The sequence below is a fragment of the Myotis davidii genome, unplaced genomic scaffold, assembly GCF_000327345.1.
Source record: "Myotis davidii unplaced genomic scaffold, ASM32734v1 scaffold399, whole genome shotgun sequence".
NCBI classification, from domain to species: Eukaryota; Metazoa; Chordata; class Mammalia; order Chiroptera; family Vespertilionidae; genus Myotis; species Myotis davidii.
The window spans coordinates 3,751,189-3,772,694 of record NW_006292094.1 but is presented as its reverse complement, the minus strand read 5'-3'; the positions used below and the strand labels follow the sequence as shown (position 1 = coordinate 3,772,694).

Below are 21,506 nucleotides of genomic sequence, written 5' to 3'. Positions count from 1 at the left end.
GGCGCCCGGACTCGGGGCGGCGGCCGCACTTTGGTGCCTGCGGTGCCCTTGAATGAAGAACGAACGTCGTTTGCCTCTGAGCTGCGTCGGGATAGAGGGGCCGCGTAGCGAGTTGAAAAGCAAATAACTCTGCTTTCTCGGGCTTTGCTTGAACTCCGCGGCGAACGGGATGCAGCTGCCTGCCTTGCAGGTGGGCTGCTTGTCGGTGACCCAGGACAAATCACTTGCCTCCTGGTTTTCAGTTTTCTTCTCCTTTACGTTGGGGATAAACAGTGCCCGCCTGGCGGGATTCCTGCAAGGGTTCAAACACAAGATACGTGTTGTGTAAAAACCCATATAAATATTAGTCGGCGTTAGCAACAAAGAATGAATCTACCCTCTGTGCTGCCTAGCCCCTGGCCATGGGGTCAAGTTATCGGCGGAACCCTGAGCCGTAACTTAACTGAAAACCAAACCAAACCAGACTTCTAACCCTTCTGCCGGCCGGGGAGCCCTTGGATGTATAGGAGGCTGTTTGGCAGGTGCTGACGGCCGGCCCCATGCTCTTTGCTTGTTGTTCTTAGAACCTCTGGAATGGATGGACTCCTCCCGAGAACTTAGCTCACTGCAGCAGCTGGACCATGCTCCTCACTAATCTCTCTCTGGCCGCGTAAACATCATTTCGCTCGGGTAAGGTGACCTTTTCACCAGGTGTAGTGTTTCTGTCCTACCATAGGTGTTAAGATCAGCCACAGGTGTGGTGAGATCGTTGCCATTATCTTTCTTTTCTTGCCTTGGCATTATTGCTCACCCATTGGCTCATTTGTGTGTTGTTTCAGCGTTGTAAGCAAGCCATAGCACGCTTTGTGTGCCTGTCAAAAAGAACAGCGCTGGAGCTCTTCTTTGGTGTTCACTGTAAGAAAATGCTTTTTGTTATTCTCATTAGGTGGCAGGGACTCAGCTCTGAAATCTATATAGAAAGAAAAAGTACCCGGATCCAGTCTTTCAATGGCTTCGAGACCATCAGAAGTGCCTGGTAAACTTAATTCTTTTTGGTAAAGTCGGTTCTTCTTGGTGAAATCATGTTTGGTCCTCAGCGGTGCAAGCCAGAAACCACTTTTTCTGAGCCACATATTGATGATTACTCTTGGTCGCCAGTAAAGTATTTAGGTTTAATAGATTGGCATCACTTAAATATTATCTTATTAACTACCCAGCTGGTAGATAATAACATTATCTTATTAACTAATTAACTACCTGGCTGGGTAGTTAATAAGATAATGAACCCAAAATCTAACTGGAAAAACAGCAGTCATTTCATGAGTCGTGGGTCTCTGTACAGCAATCATTTCTGGGTTACTGAAGTCATTGGTCCCACCTTGGACCATTTTAGTGGGAGGGGCAGTGATTTTGTAATCAAAATTAGAATCACTCAATTTGAGGTAATCAGTGAAGTATAGATGATAGTGCCTATCTCTTAGGGCTGCGGTAAAGATTAAACGTAAAATCTGTGAAAATGTGTCAGAGTTAGTGATGGATATGCATTTAATGCCCAGAAAATCTGTAGGCTGTTTCTTAGTAAGTATTAGCTGACTTGATCATTACTTAGGAAAGCTATGGGGATGGCTGTTGGGAGAAGTCTTAAGATGTTTTTGAAATCGCTCCCAAATTCAGGGGAGTAATAGGAATCTTCCCATGTATCCCGGTATCGATCCTCTCTAGCGTTGACTTCATCACCTTGCGTTTCCGTTTGTCTTTCATTGCTCTCGTGATTAGCATAAATTCTGCTGTGACCATCCCAGACCATCGTGCTGCACATGTGAATGCTTTGGAGTGTGGGGCGCATGGAGTGTTGCATGTCGAGTGAGCACTGGCTTAGGTCTGTGTTCTAGCCCCACCCACACTTGCTAGCTGGGTGTCACTAAGATCTATGCCTCAGTTTCCTGAGCTGGAAAATGGGAAGGATATCTGTTTGATGAGAATAAGGTAAGATGAGGGATGTGAGTGCCTGTTAAGGAAGGGCATTTGGTAATTATTATTGGCTTATTTTTATTGAGGTAATTTACATACCATCAAATTCACCCATTTAAAATGAATAATTTAGTGTTTTGTGTAACTGTGGCCACTATCTAATTTCAGAACATTTTTATCACTCCAAAAAGAAAACCTCATATCCATTCCTACCCCCACCAGCCCTTGGCAACCACTAACCCTCTTTCTGTTTTTAGGGGTTTATTAGTAATTATTATTGATGTTAATAGCAACAATAATAATGGTAGATACTTGGTTCCCTTGCTGTTTAAATGACGTGTCTTTGCTCGTTTTGGACTTAGTGCCACACAGGCTGATGTTTTGGAGAGTGATTGTGTAATTTTAGCAACAGGAAAATGTCACGTGAAGGCAGGATGTGGACATTAGTTCTGCATGAAACAAACGCTCAGTGAACTTTGCTCCCTGCTGGCAGGGCTGCGGGGCGGGTGCCTGTGTCACAGCGGGGCCTTCCGCCCGTCAGGCCCACAGATGAAGGGCAGGCTCAGCTGGCAGCAGGGTTGTCAGCAGTTTCTGGGCTGGCATTCGCGCTGCTGCTTAAATCCTGCAGAGCACTGGGAGCGGAGCGTGGCGTGGGCAGCGTGTTTTAACCGTTTCTCGTCACCGCGCTCTTTTCTGTGGTGCGGTAGGGAAGGCAGAGGGTTTGCAGTCGAGCCCCCGCTGGCTGCTGGCTGTGTGAATTGGAGCAAATCACTCTACCTGTCGGCCTTTCCTCCTGTGAAATGGGAGTAGGAACGTCATAGCCTGTCTCGGTGAGGTGAGGGCGGTGGTAGTGCTGTGTGTGGGGCAGTCTGGCCTAAGAGCAAAGCTTTGGAGTGAGACGGGATTGGACTTGGATGACTTACTGAGTGTGTGACTTGCTCAAGTCGTTTAAACCAAGGCAGTGGATTCGGGCTGCTGAGCGGGTCCGGAGGAGCATCTAGGTGCCAGGCACAAAGGCAGGGCTAGTACTACAGGTTCCTTTCCTCGAACGGATTCACTTTTCCAGACAAGTTTTCCTTGCTGTGTCCCAGAGTGAGTGTCCCCGTTTCCTGCCTACAGATGAGTAGAAAGCTGTGAGCGTGCGCAGTTGCTGAACCCACCCTGACAGGTGTCTCTGTTCTTAGCTCTTGAGCCCAGTGGGCCTCTAGGCAAGATGTCCCTGCCCATCGGGATGAGCCGCCGGGCATTCAGCTATGATGATGCCCTGGAGGACCCTACGCCCATGACTCCTCCTCCTTCGGACATGGGCAGCCTCCCCTGGAAGCCAGTGATTCCAGAGCGCAAGTACCAGCACCTCGCCCAGGTACCTGACCCTGCCGATTGCTTCCGGCAAGCCCAGCCTTGCGTTCTCCTTCCTCGGCTCCGGAAGCCTCCGTGGCTCCGGCACCCACAGGATCTGGCCGCCACCGGTTCCCATGTGTGTGTTTTCTGGGCCTCAGCTGGAGTTGGTGGGCCTTTTTTTCTTTTTAATTCAAACTAGAATGGCCATGTGTTCTCCTACCTGAGACTCCTCTGTCCAAACCATCTCACTTGCTGTAGCATTAAAAATGCTAGCTCCGTAGTCTGGCTCTTCATGACTCGCTCCTGTCTGCTGCTCCCCGCCGCCCCCCGTCATCTGACCATGCACGTTCCCCACGGTTTCTCGCACTCACCAGGGCATTGGATGCCTAAGTCTTTGCTTCCACTGCTTCAGCTATGATGATGCTTACATCCCATCCTGTTCTCCTCCCCCTTCCCTCTGCTCCCCCCGCTCCCTCCGCCTGACAAGTGGTGTCCTTTCAGTCTTAACACAGACATCTCTTCTGCGAGGACTTTCCTCCTGATAAGACTGTCACCGTGCCACTGTACCCCAGGCCCCTGTCACAGGCCCTGCGTTACTTGCCACCTCCCATTAGCTCTGCGGGGCAGACGCCGTGCCAGTTTTGTGCTCCACCTGCAGTGCCAAGCAGAGGACCTGGCGTAAAGCAGATGCCGAGTGACGGGGGGGAACAGTTGGCTCTATCCTGAACACAAGCTGTACTTTTTGCCATGCTCTTCCTCCTGCCGCAGATGTCTTTCCCACATAGAGCTGCCTTCTTCCTCAGGCCTTGCTCCCACTCCCAAGCACTACACGCCTTGTCCCACTGCGACCTGCTCTACAGCCCCTCCTTGCAGGCTTCGGGGGTTCTCATGTGCTCGCTGCAGGCATGTTGCCGAAGCCTGTGCTTCCTGGCTGTGGGGGCTGCCGCTGTCACTTCTGCTTGGTTCTGTTGCCTGAATAAACGAGGCCTACCAAGTTCAGATGAGGCCATTTAATCTACAGCTAGTTTCACTGAACTTTGAGCTGTGTGACAGCTCAGGGCCTGACAGGACATACATAGTGAGCATCCCATATAATAGAAAATATGCAAATAGACCAAAAGGTGGAACAACCGAACAACTGGTTGCTATGATGTGCGCTGACCACCAGGGGGCATGCGCAAAACATGGCAGGCGTAGGCCACGGTGGGGTGGTGGGGCAGGTGAGGGGGGATGCCAGACCAAGGTGAGGCGCTGGTCGCTGTCATCGGGGCGAGCCTCTGGTGGTTACTGAAAATTCCTTGCTCCCGTGTGTCGCAGTCCCGCCTGGCACTTGCACCTGCTGCCAGTGACAGCCTGCTCGCACCCTCTGCCGGTGTCTGGTGCCAGTCCCAATCTCTCGGCACCATCAGCAGGTACAAGTGGCTGCTGCCAGCCTTGATCACCCCTGAGGGCTTCTCCACCTCCCTGCTCCTCTAAGGGGTGATCAGGGCAGCAGCTGCCACTTGCACCCACTGGTCAGCGGGTGCAAGTGGCGGCTGCTGGCCCCATCACCCCTGAGGGCTTCTCCACCTCCCCCTGCTCCTGAGGGGCGATCGGGGCAGCAGCTGCCACTTGCACCCACTGACAGTGCCAGCCCCACCTGCACCTGCTGCTGGCACCAGCCCCAGTTGCTCCACGCCTTCAGTGGGTGCAAGCGGGCTGGTGCCGTCAGAATGTGGGAGCGGCAGTGGCGGAGAATGGGGTTGCAGGCAGGTGGGAGGGGCTGGGCGGGGGCACAGAGGATGGGCCGAGACCCGCCCTTGTGCCCACCACAGCCTCGAAGCCCACAGTTCCTTTCAAGGTGTACGAATTTGTGCACTGGGCCCCTCGTTTACTGTAACAGACCTGGGTATGAATCCCATAATGGTCTATATATTAACAATGACCTTGGGCACAGAGCCTCATGCCTGAGTGTCTCCGCTTGAGAAATAGGAATGCTTTTGCCATGGAGGTATGGTGGGATTAAATAAAAGATGATTGAAAGATTTGACACATATTAGGTGTGCAGGGGACACTGACTCCTGGCTCCCAGCCCAACTTGGACTCGGTAGAGCTGTATTTGATGCCTTTCTAATGGGTCCTCCTCACCCCTTCCCTTAAGCTCTCAGAACAGGGAGCTCCTTTCACCACAAGCTTCCCCTGCAGCTCTGGGGGAAATTCCCTGGCCATTATGTACCGATGTCTGACCCAGTTAGTTGCTAGGAGTAAACGTCCGTGTAGAAAGGACTGGCAGTCCTGGTGAGCCGGACCCTGGCGGCCTGCCTGCAGTGACCAGTGGCCTCCAGGGACTGGAACCTCTGGTAAGCCGGGCTCTGCCAGTGCTCCCAAGGGCGCACACCCTCCCATTTGTAAAGGCTGCTGTTTGCCAAGGCAGAGAATGGGCGTCCCATTTGCTGTGGTGCCCCAGCTGGAACAGCTGCAGTTTGAACAGCTGCTCTTAAAGGGAAGCGCAGCTGGACTCATCACATGCGTTCTTTCATTCGGCCTGCCTGTCCCGCACCTTCCAAGTAAGGAGGCAGAGGGTTACGCTCTACTCCAGTGAGGTCACAGCTGAAACTTAGAATCCGTTTGGTAACAGCACACTTCATACTTCTCCCCTCCTTTCTGACTGTCTTAGTTCCTTTAGGGAAGTAGAGAACGAAGAATAAACCCAATGTTCTCCTCCCTGCTCGTCCTGAGAATCATTGACCGGCTGTCGCCTGCACACCCCCTATTAGGGATCGAGCATCCAACCTGGGCATATGCCCTGACCTGGAATCGAACCCATGACCTGGTTCATAGGTTGATCAACCACTAAGCCACATGGGCCTTTTTGTTGTTGTTTTGGTTTGTTTTAAAAGAACCGTTAGAGCCACGGTCTTGGGGACCAGCAGCATCAGTATTACTTGGGAATTTGTTAGAAACATGAGTTCTTGAGCCCCCCCCCAGGCCTACTGTGGGGTGGGGCCCCGGGGTGTTGAACAAGCCATGCAGGGCATCCTGATGCTCTGAAGTCTGACAACACTGAGTGAATGCAGCGATGAGTTAAGCCAAAGCCAGCGTAGTTACGCCTGGTACATGGTCAGTGAGCAGTAGTGGGTTCTAGCAGCCTATTGGACAGACATGGGAAGTAGGAGACGTTAGCTTCCCATTCTGGCTTTCCCACTTCTATAAATTCAAGTTATTTATGTCTTTATCTCTTGTCACTATGGATGATATTTATCTAATCGGGAGGAGACAAAAACCCTCCCTTCAAAGATTTCCTCACGTATCAGATTCAGGGTGTTTCAGTGACTTCTCCCCAAAGGGGAAAAGTTTAGGTGTGACCCGCCTGCTCTGCTCAAGTGCCTCCTTACGTCTCTTGCACAGGTGGAGGAAGGAGAAGCCAGTGTCTCCTCCCCTGCCATGACCCTGGCATCGGCCACTGACAATATGGACAAGGTCCCAGTGGTGAAGGCTAAAGCCACCCGTGTCATCATGAGTTCTCTGATCACAAGTAAGCGCTCTGCACCCTCAGAATAGACTGGAAGAGGGTTGGGAGAGGAAGAGTGCATGGGGTTCTGCAGACACACTGCCTTAGCCTGTCCTGACTGTGCCTGACAGGTGCCAGCTCACCAGTGAAGCTCCATTGAGGTGAAGATGTGCTGCTCTGCTCCTATCGTCTTGTTTGCCCAAGTCCATCAGAATGGCCTGGGGCCAGTGACTTAACTGGCAAGACTCCTAAATGAAGTGGGGAGTCTGGCTGGCAGGTGGAGGAGGGTCCCACCTGCCTTGTCTGTCTTTCTTTTTTTTCTTTTTTTAATTAAGTGGTTCAAAGATGTTCCCCTTTCTGGGCCTCGAGGCAAGTCTGTTGCCTCAGCTTCTTTATTTTTAAGAATGTGTGATTTGTGGTCCTAAGGAGACTGGCAGCAGGGAGCTGGCATTTTTTTTAACTTGGTTCTGCTGTGGGAAGGTAGCAGTTAATCATTAGATACTCAGTGCTGCTTGTCAGCAGCAGCCTCTGCCAGGGACAGGGCGCAGAGGTTCTCCTGGTTGGCTCAGTTTGGGAGTCTGAAGTCCTTGTTTCTCTGCTCTGGGAGGCATCGTTTATTCGCGCAGTTACTTGAGAACTCGCCCAAGAACCAAAAGTCCAAACCGCCCTTGGACGTCCTCTCATTCACATGGAAACGCGCCATTTGCATCAGCAACCACTGCTGGTACTGTGCAAGCTGGAGAATGTTCTGGCGGTGCTAGAAGGAAGGCTCGGTCCCCTCCTCCCGGCAGTGGCTTCCCCGGCGCAGAGCGTCCCGGCTCCCCAGGGTGCCGCTGTCACGCAGATGCTCGGCTGATTCACGTCCGCTGTGTGCATATTTTTACGTGATTGCAGATGTAGTCATACCTTTCCTTCAGTTAATACTGCCATGAACTTTGGATGTTGCTCTAGTCTTACATTGTTAAAAAATAGCTACATTCAAAGTACTGGTGTTGGTGTGCTGTGATGCATTAAATCCTTTCCCACCTTTTAAATTTTCAGGTAACTACCTGGTAAGACAGTAAAACATCTTCATACATTTAGGTTTTTTCCTGAGCTTTTATTTCTGATAGAAATAAAATAGTTCCTGCGAAGGGGAATGACTGAGTCATAAAGGACTTTTGGTCCACAGCTGCCACATTCCTGTGCGTGGGCTGAATTAGGTCGTATCCAGAGTAAGCAAAAAACTCAGCTGTCATTCATTCCACGGGATAAATGACTTATTTACATATTCTTTTAGAGAAATGTTATGACTTTCTTTGAGCCAAACTGCCAACATATGCCAGGAAGCAGGGTCTCAAATGCTCCCATAACTGACTTATTGTTTACAATATAAGTCGATCACATCTGTCTGTCTGCTGTGCCAGGCGCCGTGAGGGGCACTTTGACACACAAGAAGCGTTGGCTTGGTAGACCTGGACTAGTTCAAGGCACGTTCTCTGGTATGAATTGAATCGATACCTTGGTGCCATCTAGGCAAAATGTGGCCCGTTTCTCTTTGGTGAAGGTCCTTGTGTGGGTCATGAGGGTGGTGAGCCTCTTAGGAAATTGTATTTGGAGAACGCCAGCTGGCTCCTCCATGTGGCCTCTCTAAACACAAAGGGAATGTCACAGTGTACGAACCGCAGGAAGGTAAGGAGTTTCCCTGGAGGTTTCTGTTCTTGGTGTGAGGGAAGGCTCCCTCTGGTTCTCGAAGCTTCGTGTGAGCTTTGGAACTACTGCTGGTCTGGGGAAACCTCCTCGGGCGGCCCGTGTGGCCCTTGCTTCTGGGGAGGAGAGCGGATATCTGCTCTCTGCTCCCCATCTGTGATGGGAGAGCGGGTGGGCATGACTGTCATCTCCTCTGTTCCCAGAACAGACCCAGGAGAGCATTCAGCGTTTTGAGCAACAGGCAGGGCTGAGAGATGCTGGCTACACACCTCACAAGGGCCTGACCACCGAGGAGACCAAGTACCTTCGAGTGGCAGAAGCACTCCACGTAAGCTCGTTTGACAAAAACGACACCGTCATCACTCTGCGATGTGGCTGTGGTTTAGAAGTTACCAGCTCAGCGAGGTGGGGGTTGCGGGGAATGATGCCAAGAGAAGAGGTGAGGAATGTAGAGCTGTGTGAGCCCACCTGTGGTGGCACAGGGGCCCTAAGCTCCAGGGCTCTTACCCGGAAGGTTCTGCTTATCTGTCTATGAAGTGGGGGTGTCTGGTCAGGAGGAGGAGAGGAGCCTCTGTGCTCATGCATGTGCGGTGTGTGTGTGTGAGAAAGAGAGTGTGTATGAGCATGAGCACGTCAGGAACAGTAAAGCCAGTGTGGGTCGCTTCTTGTACCAGAGTGATGGGCGCTGAGGGGAGAGGAACATTGGCAATGTCAGAGGCACGACACTCGCTGGAAAGAATGGCATGCTTTGTGTTTAAAAAATTAAAAGCAAATGCAGAATTGGGAAGTTTTGCTCTTTATTCTAAAATTGGAATGAAGACTAATTTTTGGTAAGGTTAATGATGACCAAATAATTGTGTGAATGAAATAATTTCAAATGACTTTAGCTCAAGGAACACCCCTCTGTACTTAACAGTGCTTAGTGATTTCTGAGGCACTCGCATCCACTTAGTTTTGTGTTTGTTAATCCTTTGAGGTAGAAACTGTTCTTCATGTCCTATCAATACAGAGACTGGCGTCCAAGTTCATGTACTTAACCTCTCACAACACCTGAGCTCAAGTCTCCTGATGCCCTCTTTCTTGGTGTTTCCCCCATATTCCAAAGTTGTCAGAGACCCTGGCTCTTGAAGGCCTCAGAGGAGGATCATGCCCGCAGTATGTAGACGGGAGAGTGGGGTGCAGCGAGCGGCCTGTGGGAGGGATGTAGGACCTGTGGACTCGCATTTCCTAATGAGCATCCCAGATGATGTTTGCACGCTGGTATAAAAACCACTGCTGTGGGGGATCAGAGTTGGGCCGGCCAGTGTGAGCTGTCAGACAAGACAGGTGCTTCCGGAGAGGGGCACGTGGGTCTCTGATTCGGAGAACTTCCCAGGATCTGTGCCTGAGTTCCAGTTGAGCAATTCGCCCTGCATAATGGCAGAGTTGACTTTGGGCCATTTTCTGCATCTTGGCCACAGCACTAGAACACGAAGCCAGCTGAGGTGCCGCTTGCGTAAGCGGCCGTGGAGTGTTTGAGGGAGAGTGTTAGGGGGAGTGTTTGAGTGTTCAGGCAGGGGCATTGGTTTGGATGTGGTTGGGGCTCGGCATTGGCACTCCGGACATGGAGCACAGTGGCAGTCAGGGAGCCCCGACCCGGAAGAACTGGGAAGTAGACTCTCCCCCCCGGAAGCCGCTTGCCTGTATGTCAGCGGTATGTTTACAGTGCGGAAGGAACCAGGGTGGCTGGTTACGGGAGGAAAAGGTTCAGATGGGCAGGCGCCACAGAGGAAGCAGGCAGCTGGAGGAGTAGCATGCCCGCGTCATGGCTTAGAGAGCCTGGTGTGACGGATTGCCCGTGGCAGGAGACAATAAGGGAAGAGTTCAAGGCCATACTGAGAAGGCACAGAAGGCCTGCAGCTTGAGTTCTGGCTCTTGCACTTACTGGCTGGATGAGGTGGGAAAACTAAAAGCTCTAATGTATTTAGTGCAGAAATGTTGAAGCTGTGTTGTAGAATTAATCATTTTTTTAAAAGATGGATGTCTGTCTAGTATGACAGAATCAAAGGAATATCTGTTCGATAATCCAAAATTATTCTGCCTATTAATGTCTTCCTTCTGCCTAACGTTGGTGCGGACCAGGATGTTTATACCCAAACTTGGCTCACGTCTCTCCTTACCCATCTGAACAGACACTAAAGCTACAGAGCGGAGAGGTAGCGAGGGAAGAGAAGCAGCCGGCCTCCGCCCAGTCCACCCCCAGCAGCACCCCCCACTCTTCCCCCAGGCAGAAGCCGAGGTGAGCGTGCATGTGCGGACGCGGGGCTGAAGCCTGGTTTCTGAGTGAGAAGGGGGAGCTGACCGTTCCCAGGCTCTCGCGCGAGGCACTTCTCGGGGGCTGGGAAGAGGTCTATGGGCTGTTGTGTTCTTTCCCTGCCAGAGGCTGGTTCTCTTCGGGCTCTTCCACAGCCCTACCTGGCCCACATTTTAGCACCATGGATTCTGGGGATAAAGACAGAAACTCGGCAGATAAATGGAGCCTCTTTGGACCAAGATCCCTCCAGAAGTCTGATTCGGGTAAGCCAGCTCCCTCAAGAGAGAAAGCGTGTACGGCATTTACCGTGTGCGGCAGGAGCTGCTTGCTGCTTTTGAAATCGTTTGCTCTGGTTCCTTCTGCAGGAGGCTTTGCCACCCAGCCCTACAGAGGCGCCCAGAAGCCTTCTCCAATGGAACTGATGCGCATGCAGGCCACGCGGATGGCCGACGATCCAGCCACCTTCAAGCCGCCCAAGATGGACCTCCCAGTGATGGAAGGGAAGAAACAACCGCCTCGGACCCATAATCTCAAACCCCGGGACTTGAATGTGCTCACACCCACCGGCTTCTAGAGCTTTCTCTTCCATTGACTGAATCGAGGTGTCTTGCACCCACTTCCTTATTACCCTGGTTCTGACATAGGAATGGTTTGGTTTTTGTTTTTTTAAACCTTAACCTGGGGCTAGAACTGGAGACATTATTGGTTTTGAGAAACATTAGTGCAAAGCTGTCCTGTGTGGAAGAAGCCATTGTGCATTGCTTTAACTTGAAGTTAGACTGAATACTCTCAGCAGTGACGTATGGAGGCTGATCACCTGTTGCATTATTTAGCCTACACAAGAACCTGATCATTGCTTACGCGGCAGGTACTGCTTATGTTGTTCCCAAACCAAGACTTCTTGATTCCTTTCAAGACCAGGGTCAGCGAGGGCATGGGTAAGTCAGGGAGTAGAGGTGCTCACTGTCTAGTCTCTGGCCCTCTTGGCGGCTGGTGCTGTGTGCTCCATCGTTGTGGCTGCGGGAACCTATGATCCGTTTGAGATCTGGGCACGAAGAAAAGCCAGGCTTGGCAGGGACCCTTCTCCTGCGTGGAGACCGGAGCCCTCGCTGTAGCTTTCGGGCAGAGCCGGTTCCTACTGTGTGGGCAGCGCTTCTCTTCACCTGTCAGCAAACACAAGTCTTGCATATCCTCTGCTGCACTTTAAAGTGAGATTAAGTTAACTCCAATTTGGTAGGAAAGTTTCTAAGGGAGAAAATGCAGCCTACTGCTTTGGTGTCGATTAATGGATGTTAAGGTTTTTAAAATAAAGATGGTGGTAACTATACGTAGATTCTAGTCCAGACATTCATGTGAAACAAGTGTCACCAGGACCTGAAACTTTTTCTAAGAGCCACATGGAAGGATGGAAAAAGGTTCTACATGCAACCGTTGCCCCCAAACGAGCCTCAGACCTGTGTGAGCACAGAGCGTGCTGGGGACAGGAGCCAGGGAAGCACCTGCTCATCCTCCACCGCGGCCGTGGGCGGTCCTTGTCCTGAACTGTCTCAGACTCTGCTGTTCTTGCTTTGGGGGGGTCGTGTCTACGTAGGGAGCTGGGCTGAGCCTTCCCCAGAGAGGCCTGCATCTCAAAGGATGAGAACAATTAATTTATTTGTGTCTTCTGTTAAGCTCGTATCTCTTACTTGTTTTGACAATAAAATTCCTTACTACTTTCTCAAATGTGCATAGCTGTTGTTTTTGTCCTGTTAAGAGTCGTTATTGCATTCTGCTTATTCATAGCCATGATAAGCAGGTAAACTTGGTATTTTGAAAAACCATTGCCTTTTTATTGTATCCTTTTAACATTTTTTATAACACTCATCCTCTTATTTCTAACCTTCCTCCTTCCCCCGTTACATTAGATCTTAATAGACTTGCCACAAAATCAAATTCATAGGCAATATAACAGGTCTAATATTGATGTTTGTGTTCCATTGGGGAGAAATGAATGTGTCTCTCTCTTTCAAAACGGATCATCAGTACCTTGAGTAACATTTGATGTCTAGGATTTGTTCAGAGGGATTTTTTTCACATCCTGAATGGAAATGTTAAACATGTAAGTGCATATAGTATTACCTGTTTCAAAAAGTATAGATAAATAATTTATCAAAAAATATATACACCTTGTATATTTAAGCCATATTTGAGAATAGGCTATGATAGGATTATTTTAAAAAGGTATTACTAAAGAGAAAGTTATTATAGCCTACAGATAAATAAGATAGGTTTGGTCCTGTAAGACTTTGAACTACTTTCCATACTTTCAGAACTTGCAAGTAGTTGGCGATACAGTTCAAGAGGTATTCTTGGTGCTCAGTGCATAGCCGGACCTCAGGGGCTGCTCCAGGGCTTGGGGGAGGGCTCTGCGTCGGGGTTCAGGTCCGCAGCGTAGAAGAGCAGGAGCTTCAACAAGTGCACTTTGTCTCGGAGCTGGGGGACCAGGGGCTCTCCCAGCATCCGGACCAGGCGGCTGCGGAAGGCCTCGATCTGCTTCTCCACGTCCACCACTGTGATGTCATCGCCTTGCTGGGGCTTGGGCTTAATCCTTTTGATTATTAAGTCTTTTCGATCGATCACCGAACTCCGTAAATGCTCTGCAAGAGGGAACAAGTCAGTTGAAAAGAACTGCTTTTTATCCCTTCCTGATGGAAGACACTGAAGTCCAATTTTAGTAGCAGGGTCTGGGCAAAGACTTGTCACCTAGTTACTGGGACACAAGTCAACAGCCAAGTGGGTACCTGTGGTAACTATTTCCAAAAGGTCCATTGTTCTTGTTCTCTCTGGTACTCAAGTTTTTCATATTAAAAAAAATTTCTATTCCATTTTAATTTTCCCTTGGTTTAAACAATGAAACTATATTTAAGATTTAACATAACCACTTGAAAAAGAGTCAAGTGAATTTTGAGTATCTTCAGGTAGATTTTTCCTAAGTATGGAAGAATTGCAAAGAAATACTGAACGTATATTTAGTAGGTTTATTGTGGTGTTGGTTTATTACAGTAACTGTTTAAGTGAAACCATGTCGTCTGCACTGTAGGGTAGGCCAAATGAGTAAATACATTTGTGCTCAGAAACGGGGGTTGGGGGCGTTGTTTCTTTTAGCCGGAGAATGCGTTCAACGGACAACCCAGCACCCATGTCTTGTGGGGCTGCTCTGCCTCTGGAAATGTTTATAAAATATGAAAGTTCAGGTTATACTTTTCTCCAAGGTCAAGGGTCTATAGGAAAGTAATTTAATCATGGGTAAAGAGTTTAGAAAAGGGGGTTGGAAATTCCTTAGACTCTCACTTTCTAATTTCACTTAGCGATTTCATAGGAAAGTAATTCCTGCCAGTGTTTTCACTGCACAGACTTTGGCTACAGCCCTGAGTTTGAGTCCTGGCTCTGCCTTTCCTTTCTTCTCAGTCTTTGTGTCCCCATCTGTAAAAGGTCAATGACTTTTTCAAGGTCATTGGATGACATAAGCTAGTATATGTGAATTTGCTTATCTTCCTTCCTCTCTCCATGTTAAGAGGCTTTTCAACCTCTCCCTTTTCTCCCCCACCTTTGACAATTTAGGCTGAGCTCCAAACGTCCTCAGACCGTGTGAAGAGGCAGAGATGACTAGGGAGCCCTCTCTGACCAGGACACTGACCATTTCAGGGTGCCACTGAGGGTAGGACACTTTCAAACTACTGAAGCTGGAGAGGATGTCAAGGATAAAATAGCATTGCATCACAGCCCATTTATTCAATACAGAGAGGCTTACATTTGCAAGTACTTGAAAGTTTATATTTGTATTATTTACTAATTATTGTATTCTTTATTTGTATTACAACTGTAAGCTTACTTTTGCTGCCCCTGTATGCTGATCTGAGGCCTGCCTTTCCCTTTTGTTTTTTTAATTTTAGTATATTTTATTGATTTTTTACAGAGAGGAAGGGAGAAGGATAGAGAGTTACAAACATCAATGAGAGAGAAACATCGATCAGCTGCCTCCTGCACACTCCATACTGGGGATGTGCCCACAACCAAGGTACATGCCCTTGACTGGAATCCAACCTGGGACCCTTGAGTCCGTAGGCCGACGCTCTATCCACTGAGCCAAACCGGTTAGGGCCCTTTCCCTTATTTGAAGCATAAGAATATTCTGTAATTAAAACAGAATCCATGTCTATGTTTTGTTTTTTTAATCCATGTCTATGTTAAGTCACTATTGCTCATGACACAGGTGTATTTCCTGGGAAGCAAAACAGAAATGAACAAGACGTTTTAAAGGTGAACTTTAAACAAAAACAAGTTGCTTTAATATTAAACTTTCTGCTAGATCTCCAAAAGAAATAGTTACATAAAGCTCAGTGAGGCTCGGCACCCATGGAATTTGCCTTTGGGGCTTTGTTCTGGGAAGGCTATGTACTGTGCTTTGAGAGTGCTAAAAATGCCCCGCTACGCAAGCATGTGCTGTGGCCTTGACAATGCACTCTGTTTAGTTACAAGAACTTGAAACAGAGGAGACCCTTGGAGCGTACCCCTGTTCGGGCAAACAGGCAGACCAGGGTCCACTCACAATGCCTGGGCCATGCCTACTCTTTCCTCACACCCACTTGCAAGCGGCATTGGCAGGTTAAATATTACCAACCCCATTCTGTAGAGGAGAAACGGGTCTAGAGACCAAGTTAGCTGCACAACGCAGAGTAAGTGCTGGGGTTGGACTTAAACCCTGCTCTTCTGTCTTAAATACAGAGCTTTTTTTTTTTTCTGTCTCTACAACATCAGCCTCAGTTCTAGGCCCGGGAGTGTATTAAGACTTCCTTACCTTCCCAAGTGCCTCTACTGAGCTAAAATCAACGTCAACAGGATCATGCAGATAAATTTTATATACACACTTTTCCTATTTGAGAATAAGATACTGCCCTTCTACCCTCAATACTTCAGTATAGATCTCCTAAGATCAAGGACATTTACTTCCATAGGCCAGGATAATTATCAAAAATAGGAAATTTAATATTAATGCAGTTTTATAGTCTGTTTAAATATCATCAATTGTCCCAACAATGTACTTTCTAGGTTCTTATTTCCTGGTTCAGGACCCCCTCTAGGACCATGTTTTGCATTTAGTACTCACATGCTTTAATTCCTTTTTAAAATGGAGCAGTTTCCCGTTCCTCCGTTGTTTTGAAGAAAGTGACACTTTTGAGGGGTACAGGCCAGTTCTGTGAAATCCCTCAAAATGGGTTTGTCTGATCCTCCTTGTGATGAGCTCATGGACTTTGGGCAAGAATATTACATATATAAGGCTGAGGTGTCCTCGGGGCATCACCTCAAGAGGAATGCCAGTTTTCTTCTGAAGTTGCTATCTTTCCTTTTGTAATTAATTACATCACTTTCCCAAGGGCCCCATTAATCCTTGGCTAACCAATCATTCTCATTTGAAGCAGCTCTTTCTCAGCTTCCCCTGGGATTTGAGCAGAGCCGCTCTGACAGACGTTGGGATGTCTTCTATCTTTTGCAGGATGTACACTTTCACCTTCCACTGATGCGCGCTGTGTTTGCATCATACTGACGATGTTTATAATGTCCATAGTCAGTGAGCAATCGACCCAGCAAAGACATGGCTGTGACGGGCTGGGTCAGTTGCCAGGGCTAGTCAGGAAATGACTGAGCACCTCCCATGTTTTGGTGACTCTTGCTCACTCCTCATACTGGTGAGGACCAATGTGTTACATACTGTCATGAACAGGTGAGCTCCTCTGTTTCAGAGCAGTGATTCCAGCTATGTCATTCCTTGTTCCTTACAGGTACAACCAAGGAACAATGCTAACTGACTGGAATCCCCACGTAACTTTAATGCATAACACTGTCCCCCATGAGACTCCCACACCATCTTGTGCGCAAATGCTCCTTACCTCTGAGAACATGTTGATAGCTGGATAACAGAAACTGCAGGTGCTCGACCAGCTCATCCCACGTCTGCCACTGGGTTTTGTCCGACTGTGGAGACAGTAAGAGCACTTGCTAATAACCGCCTCCCTCAGTTAAAGGTTTCGTGCAGTTTCCTAGTCACTTGGACATGATGCTCAAAGGTTGGGGAAGGTGTCCTGGCCTGAACTGAAGCAGGGAGGCAGGTACCTGACACTTGAGCAGCGACGTGGAATGGTTCAGGAAGTAGAGGGCCTGGGCCAGAGACAGGGGCAGGCGGGTGGGCGTCTCGCAGCTGTGCAGGAATATGATCTCCAACACTTTGCAGCGCAGAAGGTGGCTCTCCATGGTGGTAAAGAACATCTCTCTGCATGGAGAAGGTGAAGAGGCAGCTAACTGGCACGGCTCTTATTTCCAGGAACACGTTCCACAATTCCCCCTCGGTGCTCTAACATTTGCCCTAAAACAGGCAGCTACAAAAGAACCTCATGGAGGTCTACACACTCACTAAGCCATGGACAGGGCAGACACAGAACCCGATGGAGGTCTACACTCTCACCAGCCCCGTGGACAGGGCAGACACAGAACCCGATGGAGGTCTACACTCTCACCAGCCCCGTGGACAGGGCAGACACAGAACCCGATGGAGGTCTACACTCTCACCAGCCCCGTGGACAGGGCAGACACAGAACCCGATGGAGGTCTACACTCTCACCAGCCCCGTGGACAGGGCAGACACAGAACCCGATGGAGGTCTACACTCTCACCAGCCCCGTGGACAGGGCAGACACAGAACCCGATGGAGGTCTACACTCTCACCAGCCCCGTGGACAGGGCAGACACAGAACCCGATGGAGGTCTACACTCTCACCAGCCCCGTGGACAGGGCAGACACAGAACCCGATGGAGGTCTACACTCTCACCAGCCCCGTGGACAGGGCAGACACAGAACCCGATGGAGGTCTACACTCTCACCAGCCCCGTGGACAGGGCAGACACAGAACCCGATGGAGGTCTACACTCTCACCAGCCCCGTGGACAGGGCAGACACAGAACCCGATGGAGGTCTACACTCTCACCAGCCCCGTGGACAGGGCAGACACAGAACCCGATGGAGGTCTACACTCTCACCAGCCCCGTGGACAGGGCAGACACAGAACCCGATGGAGGTCTACACTCTCACCAGCCCCGTGGACAGGGCAGACACAGAACCCGATGGAGGTCTACACTCTCACCAGCCCCGTGGACAGGGCAGACACAGAACCCAATGGAGGTCTACACACTCACCAGCCCCGTGGACAGGGCAGACACAGAACCCGATGGAGGTCTACACACTCACCAGCCCCGTGGACAGGGCAGACACAGAACCCGATGGAGGTCTACACACTCACCAGCCCCGTGGACAGGGCAGACACAGAACCCAATGCAGGTCTACACACTCACTAAGCCATGGACAGGGCAGGCACAGAACCCGATGGAAGTCTACACACTCACCAGCCCCGTGGACAGGGCTGACACAGATCTGTTCATGAACTAACAACTGCTAGAAATGGGAGAGCCTTGGTATTTGGAAAACACCAATTTAGGACACATTAAGAAGAGTTACTTCACTAAGAGAGTTAATATTGAGAATAATATTTCCGGATGTTCACAGTGTGCTAGATACTGTTTGTCTCAGTAAGGAACATTAAGATAAAGGATTTTCTAGTATAACTTGGTGAATGCCAATTTGCCCCTTCTGAGAGAGTTTTAAAGTAGGGCCACGTTTTACTTAAATTATTTTTGTCTATGTTAAATCTAAATTTGCTTATAGTTATGTAGTTCTTAGATTTCTCACCTCTCAGCAGAATCTGGGCTTAAATGTTGACTGGTATGAGTTGGACCCAAATGAAGTGGTAAAAGGAGCACAGCATCTATGCACACCTCCTCTCTGACCTCTCACAGACTGCCTCCTTTGAACAATGAACCTGGGATTTAGAAGTCCTGGGTTTAAGTTTGGATTCTGAATCTGATTAGCTGTGTAACCCTGGACTAGTTATTTCACTACATTTAGTATTTTTCTCGTCTTTTAGTATCATGAAAATATGAGAATGTGACCATGCCTGGCACATTGTAGGGACCCAATAAACACCTGTCTTACTCTTAGCAGGGTGTTTTCATTAAATCTTTATGACTAATATTGGTAGGACATTTTCTTCTAATGGAGGAACCAGAGCTGTGGAAGAATATTCTTGGCTGCCAACTGGGAGCATCGGGGTTGGGATGAAAAGCAGAGAGCCAAGGGAGATAATTTCTCCAATGCTCTCCCATAGTTACTTCCTGTACCAGCAAGTGTTTACGAATTCATATTCATTCCAGTTTGTCTTCCTCTGGATCTAAAATTGCTGGTTCAAAGAAAGAATCATTAGTTCTAGCCAAGAACTCTCTTTCTTTATCCCCTCCTTATTCTGGTCTCTGGCTTATTCCGGAATTCCTTATTCTTACTCTCTGGGCTCATGCTACAGGTCCAGCCCTGCTCATTCTTGATCATCTCTTATATTGGACATGCCTGTTTCATTCGCCTCTCAGGCCTCCCATGGACATTTATGCCAGGCTCCATGGCTGAGGGTCAGGAAGAAGGTTGTGCTTAGCAGGTGAACCTTGAAGGATGAGTAAGATTGTTAGCTAAATGGGTAAAGTAGGAAAATGTAGGTTCCATTTAAGGCATCCCAACTTTTCCCAAAAAATTACGACTTCATTGCAAATAATAAGAATTCATTGAAAACTGTCTTCTTGCCCTAACTGGTTTGGCTCAGTGGATAGAGCGTCAGCCTGCAGACTGAAGGGTCCCAGGTTCGACTCCAGTCAAGGGCATGTACCTTGGTTGCAGGCACATCCCCAGTAGGGGGTGTGTAGGAGGCAGCTGATCGATGTTTCTCTCCCATCGATGATTCTAACTCTCTATCCCTCTCCCTTCCTCTCTGTAAAAAATCAATAAAATATATTTAAAAAAAGAAAACTGTCTTCTTTTACAGGTTATAGAAACAGGAACTACCTCCCCACTCCCCCTCCCCAATTTAACTACTGTTTGGAATTTTCTTTCAAAAGTATGTTCCTGGAATAAAAAAGAAAAACAGAACTAAGACTCACCTCTGACTCCTCTCCGGAATGTCCAGCACAAACCCAAACATCATCTCGGCAATTTTATTCGAGCTGCAGGTGGGGGTCCTGTCCACCTCCACGGCTATGGACAGCATCCTCTGCAGCTGGCACACAATCCTGAGTCCAGAACAGATACGGGTGAGCAGGAGGTTGGAATGAGCCACCTGCTGGCAGGGAGGAGGTCCCACCAGCGTTCTACAGGGTCTTGTAAAGCACACAGTAGGTCCGGGAGAACTACTCAAGCCACTAGCATGCTTTTGTTCAGCAGTTTCACCTACCTGGATCCCTTTTGCCAGATCATACTATCTGAACCTCTCAGAACCTGGGGTTGAGCTGCAAAAGCAAGCTGCTTTTAAATTCAAAGATAGAAACATACAATCATAAGGATCTAGAGTACTTTGAGGATCATCTAACCTATAACTTTTGCTAGCAGATGAAGAAATGGGTCCAGAACTGCTCCCAAGTATTTGAATCTTTCATACAGGGGGAGACACAGAGGTGGGAAAAAGTAGGCTAACAGCTGTGAAACGCAGAGCTTATTGTATTATTTATTAATTATTGTATTATGTCTTTTTCCAACTGCGAACCTACTTTGCCCACCCCTGTAGATATTTACCATCTTGTTTTCTCCTATTACTGATTCCTTTACATTAATCTTTTGCTCAGTTCATTCTCAGAACTTCAACTGATGGAACGAGGCCCTCTCCCATGAGACCTCACCAGCTGATGTGGCAGAAGGCATCTGGACAACCTCTCAGAAAGTCCACCTTTTCTAACATGCATTCTTACTGTGGTGGAAGAGGGGGCTGTTGGCAGAAAATCTGTAGGCGGTGACACACTAGGTGGGCCAGAGGCATGGGCCTTAGATTCTGGGCCGGGAGTGACAAGCTGTTCACCTGTTGACCAATTACTGACAGGCCTAGTTCGGAAAGTTGTGAGTGCTCTGAGGGACATCTGGCAGACAGGCGGTCATTAATGATAAACAGTAGTGCCTATTATTGTTGGTAAGATCTATTAGTATTCACTTATAATCAACTTCTCATTACTGTTATTTATGTGAGACTAGCTTCCCTTAAAGGAACTATGTGGGCCTCTCTTGGGTCTGTAAACTGGGGTTCTGGGAGCCCTACTTCAAGGCTGCCCACGTCAATGCTTTTTTGCTCCAAGACATTCTCCATTTTGATACAAGATTGTCTCCTAAGTTAGTCAAAACCCATAGGCCTTATATGAAAATCCGTGCAACTACATTGTAATATAGCGTTGTGAATTTAAGCACAAATGCTGTGTTTGAAAAGCCGAGTGTGACTGATTTCTCACAATATGACTGACACAGGATAGAGGGTTACTTGTATAAGGGCAGCTCCAGCCGCTAAAACCTTGGCATCTCTCAAAAAATACCTAGACCACTCTCAACCCCATACAAGAACTCCAGGAATCTCTTCCCGGTGCTGTCTGAGGTCCTGGGACCGGCCTGGTCTGAACCCCTGCTGTTATAACCTGGTAGAACCCCTGCTGTTATAACCTGGTCTGAACCCCTGCTGTTATAACCTGGTCTGAACCACTGCTGTTATAACTTGCTAGAACCACTGCTGTTATAACCTGGTCTGAACCCCTGCTGTTATAACCTGGTAGAACCCCTGCTGTTATAACCTGGTCTGAACC

At 48.7% G+C, this 21,506-nt stretch overlaps 2 protein-coding genes across 6 annotated transcripts in view; one reads left to right on the top strand and one right to left on the bottom strand.

Moving 5' to 3' along the window:
- KIAA1191 (KIAA1191 ortholog) overlaps positions 1-12,485 on the top strand; it is a 13,059-nt gene extending 574 nt beyond the window's left edge. Inside the window, exons 1-9 of one of the 5 annotated variants that reach the window (XM_006765411.2) lie at positions 67-190; positions 564-669; positions 926-1,015; positions 3,135-3,313; positions 6,679-6,805; positions 8,674-8,798; positions 10,642-10,748; positions 10,890-11,026; positions 11,129-12,485. In XM_006765411.2, the coding sequence (XP_006765474.1) occupies positions 988-1,015; positions 3,135-3,313; positions 6,679-6,805; positions 8,674-8,798; positions 10,642-10,748; positions 10,890-11,026; positions 11,129-11,337 (912 nt within the window). In that variant the 5' untranslated portion in view covers positions 67-190; positions 564-669; positions 926-987 and the 3' untranslated portion in view covers positions 11,338-12,485. Of the gene's footprint in view, positions 1-66; positions 191-563; positions 670-818; positions 895-925; positions 1,016-2,711; positions 2,781-3,134; positions 3,314-6,678; positions 6,806-8,673; positions 8,799-10,641; positions 10,749-10,889; positions 11,027-11,128 lie in introns of those variants that run through there. The other 4 variants (XM_006765410.2, XM_006765412.2, XM_006765413.2 and 1 more) reach the window with 4 other exon arrangements.
- SIMC1 (SUMO interacting motifs containing 1) overlaps positions 12,459-21,506 on the bottom strand; it is a 42,463-nt gene continuing 33,415 nt past the window's right edge. Inside the window, exons 8-11 of the mRNA XM_015565142.1 lie at positions 19,833-19,961; positions 16,914-17,070; positions 16,691-16,775; positions 12,459-13,399 (exon numbers count right to left, since the gene is read on the bottom strand). Coding sequence (XP_015420628.1) covers positions 13,137-13,399; positions 16,691-16,775; positions 16,914-17,070; positions 19,833-19,961 — 634 coding nt within the window. The 3' untranslated portion in view covers positions 12,459-13,136. The remainder of the gene's footprint in view (positions 13,400-16,690; positions 16,776-16,913; positions 17,071-19,832; positions 19,962-21,506) is intronic.